The 11,753-nt window shown below is 55.4% G+C and overlaps 4 protein-coding genes across 4 annotated transcripts; 3 read left to right on the top strand and 1 right to left on the bottom strand.

Moving 5' to 3' along the window:
* Nucleotides 1–17: 17 nt before the first annotated feature.
* Nucleotides 18–2,821, bottom strand: B0I36DRAFT_244591 (uncharacterized protein; the record flags this gene model as incomplete). Its single annotated transcript, XM_046150070.1, has 4 exons — nt 18–346; nt 400–499; nt 547–851; nt 2,785–2,821. Coding segments are annotated over 4 exons (771 nt in total), but the record flags the coding sequence as incomplete, so codon positions are not given.
* A 797-nt stretch (nt 2,822–3,618) lies between these two features.
* B0I36DRAFT_350509 (uncharacterized protein) lies at nt 3,619–4,661 on the top strand (the record flags this gene model as incomplete). The annotated part of the gene is made up of 6 exons (XM_046156896.1): nt 3,619–3,672; nt 3,756–3,843; nt 3,873–4,006; nt 4,059–4,216; nt 4,306–4,360; nt 4,416–4,661. 6 exons carry the CDS (start codon nt 3,619–3,621, stop codon nt 4,659–4,661), a joined length of 735 nt encoding a protein of 244 aa, XP_046011967.1.
* A 2,308-nt stretch (nt 4,662–6,969) lies between these two features.
* B0I36DRAFT_411863 (uncharacterized protein) lies at nt 6,970–7,925 on the top strand (the record flags this gene model as incomplete). The annotated part of the gene is made up of 2 exons (XM_046161949.1): nt 6,970–7,131; nt 7,197–7,925. The coding sequence occupies 2 exons, from the start codon at nt 6,970–6,972 to the stop codon at nt 7,668–7,670; spliced, it is 636 nt and encodes a 211-aa protein (XP_046011966.1). The 3' UTR covers nt 7,671–7,925.
* A 2,756-nt stretch (nt 7,926–10,681) lies between these two features.
* On the top strand, nt 10,682–11,352 carry B0I36DRAFT_326220 (uncharacterized protein). Its single transcript, XM_046154310.1, has one exon. It carries the CDS (start codon nt 10,866–10,868, stop codon nt 11,223–11,225), a length of 360 nt encoding a protein of 119 aa, XP_046011965.1. The 5' UTR covers nt 10,682–10,865; the 3' UTR covers nt 11,226–11,352.
* Nucleotides 11,353–11,753: the final 401 nt, after the last annotated feature.

Raw genomic sequence — 11,753 nt, 5'->3', positions numbered from 1 at the left:
GATGCGCCTGTATCAGACTAATCGTGATCAAGACCAGCAAACAGCCACAATCCCACGATGCATCCTTCCGTCCGAAGTTCTTCAGAAAGGCGTGCTAGACCAGCTGTCAGTACTGCTGCATGGAAGTGGGGTGTGAGACTTAGTACCTGCTGTAACTCGGATGCAGATTGTGCCGATGTCGTCGTGGCGACAAATGATACGGCATCTGCATTGGGAAGCCATTCCTTGTTATGAACGCCCTCTGTGTCTTCGTCCTTATTAACCAAGCCTTGTGTGATCGTATTGATTCGGGCTGCCGCCCAGTGCTTCCGACCAGGCCGCACAGGCTGGCACACCTCGCAACAAGCTGATACCGCCGATTAGAGCCAGGTTGTTCTCAGGTGGACTGAACTTTCTTACCTATCTTGACCTCGCCATGTTGATTGAGTAGAATGAACTCCCAGTCCAGTCTAGGATGTTCTAGCCCTTCACCTTCTAGGTAGACCAAACCGTCCGTGATCTGTTTCTTAACGACTGCACCTGTTGTATGGCAAGAACAGTACTCACTTGTCCAATGATCGCCGCGCCTTCGTGGGGACTAGGGTACCGGGTACACGAGATAATATGCAGCAAGTTCAGCTGCATTGCTTCAAAAACAACGTAGACACCTTCCCTGGTCGAGAAGGCCTCGAGCGCTGAAATGAAGCTTCTATGCCGAAGCTTTTGGATCTCGTGGAGACTCCTCTCGGCTGCACTTCCTCGAAAAGCTCTGACGTTCACGAACTTTCCGGGAGACGAGAGTTCCATGGCGAGAAACGTCTCAGGGCCGAGATCGAGCCATGTAAGGATTTTAATGTACTTCTGCCAAGGATCTCCGAGTTGAGCCCCTAGAATGTCGACGCGTGAGGTCTGGCTCCTGGCCGATGACGCGATTGTCTTATTGGGCTGATAGGTAGCGCCCTTTGTTTCAGTGTGATGGTCAGACTCTTTCTTTCTCTTGGCTTGGTGCTCATCGGGTGATATCGGAGCCAGCGCAGCTTGGGGCTGCCTTCTTTTAAGCACAGCTCCTGGGTAAGCGCTGTTTCGCTCATTAATGTAGATCTGTGTGAACCTTGCGTCCTTCTTGTCCATTTCTCAAGCTCCTGCCGAGATTTGGCAGAGAACCGTATGCGCTTCCACCTTTTATGTATGACGGTTGCCGATAGGTCGTGGGCCACGAAGGGAACAGGAGCCCATTTTGGAGCCTCCGGGATAGTCAAGTTCGAAGACCACCGCACGCCTTCTAAACAACGAGACTCAACAGCCCTTACAATGAGCGAACGAAACCAAGCCTCAACGAGTGACGTGGAGCTCTATTGTGCCATTCGAGAGTGCGAAGTCCTGGGACAGCACGAGAGGCAAGCACAGCTATTTCAACAACTTTCTTCACGACACGCGTTGCGATGTGTGCGTACGTTGCTACGTAGCAAGGATCTTGCAGCAGCTCTCGATAAGCCCTTAACGGTGCCAGCACTCCGAGACGGATGGAGCCTCAGTCAATGGCACAAATATGCTAGATATAGTGCCTGACCAAATCTTCCATTAGTCTCAAGAGACTAAAGCTGTAGGATGAAAGAGAATCATATGTTATCTGGAGCGCGTTGTAGAGGACTGGAGGACCATCATTTCTTCTGAAGGTCTTTTCTCTCTGCTAGATGCAGATACTGTCAAGGCCATCGAAGGGCGGTGCCCAAGGGTATCAACGGAAGATGCCGAGATGATCGACTCCGCCATGCGCACAGGTGCAGTCTTCATGAGATTTAGTGACGAACAGAAAGCAGCCATAAGAGAAGTTCTGTGGTCGATAGAACACACAATTCCTTCGTTATCCACCCTCCTCAAAGACCTGAAACTTCTGGACTCTTGCGCTCAGAGCATAAGTCACCTTATGCCACTTCCAAGAAGGATATCCAGACCAACGGACCGGGTGGCCCCAGCCGTCCCAACCAGCATGGATTGCATAATTAAGCACTGCTACGTAGGCAATACATCTACCAGGTCCGCCATAGTAGAAGTAGCTGACGGCGAATATCGAGCGGTGGATGTCTCTGCAGAGGCATGCTTTGACATTGCACGGAGACAATTGTGGCTCTATGCTTTACGGAACTTCAGGGAGCTAGCAAAAGCTCGAGATGGTGGCGCCAGGAGATTACTTGCAAAGGTCGAGCCGATCAGAGCGCAACCGGACGCGTTGCAAAGGTTTGCGGACTTTGCAAACCGACTTGGATTCGAATCGGCTGAAATTGTCAATCTGAGAGCTCAGCAAAGCGCCTCAGAGACAGAGAGCGATCCGCAGTGGCATGGCAGGAATGCAGTTACTGCCAAACGCAGCGGATTGCCGTACAAAGACACCTTCGATCGAGACAGACAGGACTTATTCCTCCCCAATCTCCATGGTGAATGTAGTCCCACCACAGCCACTTCATTCTTCGTGTTGCAGTCTTTTTACACGGCTTTTTTTAGCACTGGGATCGAGCTCAATGGTATCCTGTTCCGGATGGCGACGCAGTCCCATGTGCCACCACCTGCCATGAACGACAGCGAGAGTACTCAAAGTGAGACCTCAAGTGACTCGATATCGCGCCAGGGAAGTGGAATGAAGAGGGGGAGTGAGCAGTCCAGTCATCAAGCGTTAAAGCGGCAAGCTCGACTATGGACGAATCACACCGGAGTGAGCGACCTTTGTCAATCTCCAGCCCGCCCTGTTATTCATTTCCGGGCATTTCGGCAGGGACGTCTGGAGACTGTTCATACGGAGGAGGTCACCTTTCCAGATGTATCTGGAGCGCAGGCAACCGCAAAGGAGTTTCAGAATCAAGGATTTGCACTATTCTCAGCTGATCTGACGTCAATGACGCCGGCAAAAGTGATTGAGAGCGCTTTAGCAAGTGATATCAGCACGGTTGTTTTACTTACACAGAATCATGTTGTGGTTGACAAGGCACTCATTCTTGCAGTCAAGGAACTCAGGAATGGTGGAGGTGAGACCGTGGCCTGAGACGCAGACAGACAAGGTCGCAGGATCAGGCCAGGGACAAGGGCAGGTCCTGCGGAAGGTAGCACCCTTCATTATGTCAGGAGCTTGATGACTCAGCAGAAGTCAAGGAGCGGTGCCAAGACCCGACGGACGGCACCGCACCACCACGGAGCGGTGCCGCACACAGCACGATGGACATCGTGCACCAGGCATGAAGGCTGAAGGGACAAAGGGTATATATTATTATTCATAGTACGCTTTACCTATTAAGTAGGTTTAGCGATGCTGCAAATCTATCGTATAATAAACCGTGCCTTTCGACTGGACTAAAAATATACGCTGCGTGTTCGCTGCACCAAAGTGGCGCCTTCGCTCTTCCGGTTCTTCGCATCCAAAGAATGGCTCTCACCAGCCAAACTTGGTATGACAAGAGGATATTCTCCCAGTGGCACAATGATAGGTTGTCGACAGCGACAGCAGGCTGCGCATCCGCAGTTAATGCTACAGCGCTGCGCACTCGTTCAGCCTGCGCATTGTACTGCGATGCGCTGCCTCGCCGCGCAGCCGGCCTCATAACCACAGCAACGGGCGTGGTGGCCCAACGTCAAAACAACGACTCCGAGATGTTCGCATATGGTCTCCTTCCTTTCCTTCTTCAACGCCTCCGAACACGTCGTGTAAGTTCGCAAGTACTCGAGCGCCGCGCCTGCGCGTCGTCTGAGAGTCGAGGTCGTGACTGACAGGCCTGTGAACCCTACAGTACCAACAACAACAACAACAACAGCAACAACAACAGCAACAACAGCAACAGCAGCAGCAATCAGTGAGTCCACCCTCCTCCGCTGCTCGTGAGCCGCCAGCTGACTGACTGCCGCAGTGGCTCCCAAAACTTGTGCCGCCGCGGGTGCGGTGCGCGGTCGCGCCGGCTCCGCCGTCTCTGGCCTCGGCCAGCAACAGCAGCAGCAGCGAGGTCCGGCTGCCGACGTGGGCCCGGGCGTGCCCGAGACACCGGTATGTTTGTCGATGCGTGTGCGGTGCGGTCGCGTCGCTAACTCGCTTCTAGGTCAAGAAAACCATCGTCGCCGGCGCCGTGCACGACGTCCCCTGCGCTGCTTGTGTGAAGCGCACAGCCGGTGACTATGGTCACCGCTGCCGCGACGTCGCGGCAGCCGGGGCGCTCGTTGCTTCTCGTGCGCGAGAATCAACAAGAGCTGCGTCCCGGTAAATACCCCCGTCCCTGTGCCGCCTGCGCGCCGCCCACGCGCCAGCCGCTGACCTATACAGCTCACCAAGGATCCCGCGGTGCGCAGCCGCGTTGCGGAGATGCTCGCGGTCGCTGACGCCGCTGCCGACAACGACGACGAAGTAAGTCAGAGCGCCGCCGTTCACGGTACGCGCGAGCTGCGCTAACGCATCGCAGGACTTCCAGCAGGCAGCCTTGGCTGCTCAGCAGGCCCTCAGCGGCAGTCGTGCCGAGGACCGCGCCGGCGGCAGCGGCGGTGTCGCTGCGCCTGCTCCGGCAATCCGAGGCGCGGCTGCTGCCGAGCTGGCTCTGCGGGAGCGCCAGGTTGTGGCCCTCGAGGGCATCAACCAGAACTTGGGTCGGTTGGTGGGTTTGCTCCGTGGCTTTGTGGAGCGGGAGGACGACAGCGTTGGCGACGAGTAGGCGGTGTGCCCTCGTGTCGTGTGCGCTGCGCTGTCGGCGCTTGTGGGCGCCTAAGGCGCAGGAGGCCGTAGTCTGATAGTGTTTCCGTTGTTGCGGGTGGCCTTCGGGCCAAAATCAAAGAAATTGGCGGTGCCCTGTCGCGTGCGCGTCTCCCGCGCTCCTCTGGCGCCGCGCCTCCTCCCGTCGTTCTGTCTCGCGCGTTATTGCTTCCTGAAGTGCTTGCTCCTGTGCCGGCGCCTCCTCGAGCGCCTTATGGTACTGTGGCAGTAAGCGCTGCGTAATCAGCCAGCGCGCTACCGCCTTGGTGAGCCGCGGCTCCTCCAGGTACGCGGCGAGTTCACTGCGCAGTCGCGGCGTGGGGGCGGCCGACCTGTTGCCACATCCTTTCGCGGCTGATATGGAACGGGGAAAAATAACTTCCAAAGCAGTGCCATCGTAGTTCATGATATGAAAACGAGGCGCCTTTACGAACACGAGGCCCTAAACTCTATTGTTAGCCGGGTGGGGTTGTGCCGTTCGTCCGGAGCGATACCGCCTGGCCAACAATGGCGCTTCCTAGTAGGGAACATATGTGCCGCCTTGTAATGTGCGCAGCTGTGTATGCCAATGCTGTCTGTTAATCTTGATAGAGAGAAAAGGAGATTACCTGCTATAGAGCAGGTCTCGAGCAGGTGGTTTTGGTGCTCGTGCAGGCGTGCTTGTCAGCGGCAGCCTGAGAAGCCTTATCGGGCCCCAGCCCGTCACCCACGACCTCAAAGTAGCCAGACTCATGTACGCGCCATAGTCTATGATGGTCGCCTCGCTAATCTCTGTTGGGGTATCTAGTAGGTCAGCTGCTAGATGGCCAACAGTCTGTGCCGAGGATGCTTCGTGACTCTTCAGACATTATGTAATACGTGACTCTGTGCGCCAAATCTTGTCTGCCTTGTAGGGCTGAATAGCATAGGCGGCCGACAAGCTGATTGGAGGTTTGCGCGGAACAGAATGTTCCCTGGCTAACGATGTTGTGGCGAACCGATGGGAGGTATACACCATGGAAGATTATGGAGCCACAGTGAGGCGGGCTTAGCGGGCTGGCCGTGCCGAGCCCGCGGCCACTATTGTGATATCTGCTCCGAGATACTTGGCCTCAAACATCGGCTCCCTGAAAATTGGCTGCTGGACCCACAATGCGCCAAGGAAACTTCGCTGCGTCACCGCTCACACTGGCTGTGTCGCCATCTCTCCCCCATCCAAGGACATACTGGCAGTCGGTAACAATACGTGGACGTACAGCACGAGTTATAGAACTTAGGCAGATAAGACAAAATATAGCGTATGGCTCCACGGGCGTAGACGAGCGCCATCCATCTGCACGAACCAAAGGATCTGCGTGACAAGCCTCTGTACTCAAGTCTTTCGGCTGGGCACGATTGTGTCATTAACGTCGATCGGGCTGATCACTTTGTTATGGATATAAAAAGGGCTGATCAGTGGGAAAGCTGGACGGGGCCGGGCGTTTATTTCCATTACCCAATGGTGCCATGGATTAGCTTGCTCTCGAGGTGTACCTGGAGTTTTATGGCACCTCGTGTGATTCGATCGTTTGGGAAGTACTCAAGGCGGTGGGGAAATAAACCGGGAATAATAAACCGGGAATTTAGTATAGGGACATGATAAGCGCTATCAATCATCCTGTGGCGAATCATGACCAGCAGCAATCAGCTGCACCGCTTGGTTATGGCGGGCGTATCGACAGGGTGCAGTGGAACCGGAGCATTTGCCCCGCAGGGAATTCCTGGCATGCAGTTCTACAAGTCCATGGGCGGCACTTGCCGATCTTACGTCAACGCCCGGAACGCTCAGTTGCGACTGCCCCATTCTTGAGCGAGACACAATGAGATGCCGTCGCCGATGAGAATCATCAAATTGTGTTCCAGGCTCGGACAGCCCGACGACGTTGCATTCTCTCAGTTTCCTACAGCCACGAATCGCCACTACGCATAACGGCGATCTGTCAGGGGACCACGCAAGACTCCGAGACGCTGAGCAATGACGACAGTGCTCGTTTTGAATTTAGCCAGCCCGAATCTTAATATCGTCTGCTTCGAGCATGCCAGGGGCGATGCCATGTCGTCTACTTCATGCAACGAGCTGCCGAGGACTCCCTGCCGCGTCGCGCCGACCCATCTGCCCGCCAGTCCACAGACGCCCCATCGTGCCGAGCCTCAGCTCGCTGTCCCTCTCGACCTTGCCCGCTGCTATTCCCTCGAGGAGACGGTGACATCCGGGCTCGTGATCGTCATCCTCTCCATGAGGTATCCTGTCGATGGGCCGATGCCACCTCCGGAAGCTGCTCCCGGCCCCAGGCAACCCGGCCACCGACGGCGCTGATGCCCGCGCCGATGCCGGCGAGCAGTCTGCGGCGGGAGACCGCCGTGGCCGACCGACCAGAGTTGCGTGCAACGCCTGTCGCCAGAAGAAGTCCGCCGTACGTTGTTCCTTCCCTCGACCGCAAAAGTATCTCACTGACCAGGTACTATTTGGCGTCTATAGTGTGATGGTAAGCGGCCACAATGTACACCCTGCCGACGCAAAGGCACCGAATGCATCTACATCAGCAAAGACACTTCCGAAACCCTAGGCATGGCCCTCAAGCGAGAAGCCGAATCTCTCAGAGAGCGCACGCAGGAATTGGAGGAGCTCATAGCGCACCTGTCATCGATGCAAGACGACGCTCAACGACACATCCTGCTCCTGCTACGGACAGCTGTGGACCCGGTCTCCCTCTTACCTTTGGTGCGCGGCAATCTCGTCCAGACGCAATTATCGGCATATAGTACAGCACAGTCCTCCGGCCCAGTTCTTCGGCCACAGAGTGGGCTTGGGATCTTGGAATCACACTCTCACACCCATCCTACCTCTCAGTCCCCAGACGAAAGTAGCGACCAGCCTCTGCCCTTGATAGCAGGCACAGAGATATCCAGTTTCATGCCTGCCGTGAACCATAAACATGAAACAGAGCTCTAAACTCGCCTAGCGAACCCCCGCTTGGAACAACTCGACATCTCCTTCTGGTCTACAATCTCTATAGCCAATGTCTACGCCGCGTTTGCCATCTCCATATACCTGGAGACCGGACACTATGTCCTAGGCACGTTCCATGCCGAGTGCCCGACCAGGATACTGAGGATGGGGGTCCTCCTGCAAGTTCTGCATGAGTGCTCGGTCTGACCAGTTCAGGTCGCGTTCAAAGGCCACGTTTGTGAAGCTGAAACTGCGCCTCGTCTGTGCATTGGGTGGGGTCTTAAGTTGTCGAGGTTGTCAGGCTCCTAGAACGGCCTCGTCCACAGCTGAACTCGTCGTGCAGATCGACCCCACGGACTCCGAACGCGTTTCAATCGAAGAATCGATTATCAGAGAGTCCTCTGCGAAGATCTAGACGCGTATCGCGCGTGGTTTTCGCTCGTACGGAATATTATCGCGAAATACGGGATCCACGATGACGATATCTACAACTTCGACGAGACCGGGTTTGCAATGGGCAAAATCTCTGCAGAAACAGTCGTTACAACCTCCGATCGACGCGGAAGGCCTAGAGCCATACAACAAGGCAATCAGGAATGGGTTACAGCTATCCAGTGCATCGGGTCGTACGGCAATTCGATCCCACCATACATCATCTTCGCAGGTATGGTCCATCTCGACTCCTGGACCTCCGATAGCCCTTTACCGTCCGACTGGGTAATCGCACTCTCCGAAAACGGGTGGACGACGAACGAGCGAGGCCTAGAATGGGTAAAACACTTCGATTTCCATACAAAAGGTCGTACGAAGGGCACCCACCGGCTCCTAATCCTCGACGGCCACGAGAGCCACCATTTGACCGATTTCGAGCTCTATTGCAAGGAACAGAATATCGTAACGCTCTGTATGCCTGCTCATTCGTCGCATAAGCTCCAGCCTCTCGATGTCGGGTGCTTTGGACCTCTGAAACGGGCGTACGGTAAAGAAATCGAGGGTCTAATGCGGGCGCACATTACGCATATCGCAAAGGAGGACTTCCTCCCAGCCTTTTACAAGGCGCACAATGCTGCAATGGCCAAGTCAAACGTCCAAGCAGGCTTTCGAGCGACTGGCCTAGTACCGTATAACCCGGATTATGTGATTTCACAGCTAGATGTGAAGCTTCGGACGCCAACACCCCCTGGGTCCTCTACTGGCCTACCACCACCTTGGGTCTCGAAGACCCCGAACAATCCAATTGAGGCTGAATCGCAGACGGAATACATTAAGAACCGCATCGTACGACATCAAGGAAGCTCTCCTTCGTCAATTATTGCAAGCTTACGGCAGCTGAACAAAGGAATCTCGATGATGGTACATAAGCAGACGCTTATACGCCACGATCTAGCCGAACTTCGAGATGCAAATGACCGCCTTAGCCGCCGTCGTCGTACGAAGAAAAAGCAGTTACAGAAAGGAGGGTCCCTTACAATTGGCCAGGCAGAAGATTTGAAGTCTCAATTGGACGCGACGGTACAGTTAGTTACAGAAACGACTCGGAATAGTGGTCGTACGAGGAGGCCAGAAACGCGTGCGCGGCGCTGTGGCGTCTGCGGCGAGCCCGGCCATAATGCGCGTACCTGTCGGAAAGTTGAGTCTACCTCTGGAGAAGAGGATTCTGAATAGTTTCAATTGATTTAAGGCCTTGTGGTTGAATTATCTTACACATTATCGTACGAGTGCTTGAAAAGTGGCCGGGTGACCCGTGGATTACGTTAGCATTCAAATCAGTAGGCTGCTTTAGGGGTACGCCGATCCGATGGACCGCTCCACCCCGGCACGCAGCTCCAACCCCGTCAGGGTCTTCACAAATGACTCCCAACCTTTCCCTTTCCCAGCATGCCCAGGTTCGACACATGATTCTTAGCGGCTCGCTCACCTATGTCCAGATAGTCAGTGTCGCTCATTGCAGCACACACTCGGGTTGAACCGTCCGCCTGAACCTTCAATACTTCCGCACGACTCGAGCGCCATCGAACCGCGTCGACCTGCCAAGAGACATCACCCCTCCCCAGCTCCCGAATCGGCGGGTATCATTCAGGGCTTCCAAAGGCTGCAAAACACAAGCCCGGGACGCCGGATGGATCAGGGTAACTACCAAGAGGCGAGCACCTGTGATAACCTCGCTCAGCTAGGGAACGGTGAGCAGGGATAACCTCCGGCTGCGTTCGTCGGTGAATGCATCTCAATGCAGCTGGAGTGAAAGGCGTGAGGCAAGAGGATAGATCGTGGAAAAAGTTTCATAGTGTAACAGTTGTTCGTCCCGTCCCGTACTGAAAGTCCCTTGCCCCGACAGTCCTGCCTCTCGATTAGGTTAAGTCCTAGCTCAGCCCCAACCTTGAACAGATAAGCTCGCTCCACCCCCTCTCCCCAACATGGACCGGGCACAGGAGAGACCCTCCTGGCACTGGAGCGTCCGGAAGTCCTCCCCGCTCAGAGATAGGTGCGACGCGTGGGCTACTACCTTGTGGTCTTGTCAGTCTCATGTCTCATATGGTCCACGATTTCTGCTCTTTTACCTTCTCCGTCGTTCTCGCCATCGCCTCATCCCGTCACAATGGAACCACATCGCTTGTCCGCCAACGCCACCCTTTTCCCACTTCTTTCTCTGCCCGCTTTGCCTTGCCTCTCTCCCTCTTGATACCCCCCTCTGACCCCCCCCCCCCCCCCAGCCTCTGCTCCTCCCGTGGCATTGCAACCCGGCCGCACTAAGCACTAGCCAACCCAGTCCCCCAGCTGCCCGCCCACCCATTCCCCCACGCCTCTCCTGCAACGTCGCAAGCCTCAGGCATGCCTGCCAGCCACGACCTCGCACTTCCCATGAGTGGTGCCCACCTTCGGCCATTGCTGCCAGCTCCCCGAGAGTCCAGTAGTGCCACCACCGATGCCTCCGCCGAGTCAGCCGCAAGCCGCCGCCAGAACTCGGGCGCCTGTGACCGCTGCCGCAGCCACAAGAGTCGTGTAAGCCTCCTCTTCTTCCTTCCACACTGCCCTCTCTGCCTGTCCCCCGCTGACCATGGCCGCTCCCCTCCAAAGTGCGACCGGGCCCGGCCAAAGTGCAGCGTCTGTGCCAAGCGCCAGGTCCATTGCTTCTACAGCGCCGATATCAAGAAGCAGTCCCTCGAGGTCCACAAGCGCCAGGCCGAGCTCCTCCACATAATGCGCACCGCACCCGAGGGCGAGGCTCTCGACATCCTCTTTCGCCTGCGGGCTTTAGGTAATGCCCAGTCCGTTCTCAAGTCCCTCCGCGGCAGTATAAGCTGCCAGTATCAGCCTTCTACCATCCAGGCCACCCGTGCCGTCTCCCCCACGGACCCTTTCGATGCTCGAGTTCAAGGTGTCGACATGCCAGACAATGCCATACCCAGGAAGTATCCATATACAACAGGACGGATCGCAACCTATGACATCAGCTCGAAGCAGTCTCGGCACTCGGCGATGCACAATACTCGAGGCTCGTCACGGCACAATTCGGGCCCTCAAGGGAAGTGGCTGTTCACAGTGATGGAGGACGCGTGATCAGATCAACAATTCCGGGCTCACTTGCAGAGTTTCCGTACCCATCGTAACCATTTTGCTGGAACTATTGGCTCATTACTGAAGCGCGGTCTTGGTTTTTGGCAGAATACATGTCTTGCGTTTGTACTAGACATAACAGTTCTACCTTCCTGTAGTAAGTGATGAGCCTGGGTCTCCAGAGCATATACAATTCTTGAATACGTTGTGCCTTGGCGCCTTCGTCAGCCAGACATGTTCCTCAGATTCAAGAGTGGTCGCTATACGAACGAAATGCATCAGCCACTATATACATTACGTCCGCTAAACGATACATAGGGCTTTATCACCACCTCAACTACGGGTGATGACAGTCGGGAACCACAGGTCCACCCTTATGGCTGCTTTACCCCTCTATCCCGACGATCTACTCCTTCTTCGCTAGCCAATCTGTTCCATTCGTCTACTATAGTTTCGGGTTAACGCTCCCTAAGGTCACGACGACGAGAGCTGCAGCACGCTAGTGAACAAGAAACTACAAGCGAGAGCCGA

This window comes from Microdochium trichocladiopsis (assembly GCF_020744255.1).
Source record: "Microdochium trichocladiopsis strain MPI-CAGE-CH-0230 chromosome Unknown B0I36scaffold_6, whole genome shotgun sequence".
Classification (NCBI taxonomy): Eukaryota; Fungi; Ascomycota; class Sordariomycetes; order Xylariales; family Microdochiaceae; genus Microdochium; species Microdochium trichocladiopsis.
Note: the sequence above shows the minus strand (reverse complement) of the source record. Positions and strands in the feature narration are given on the sequence as shown.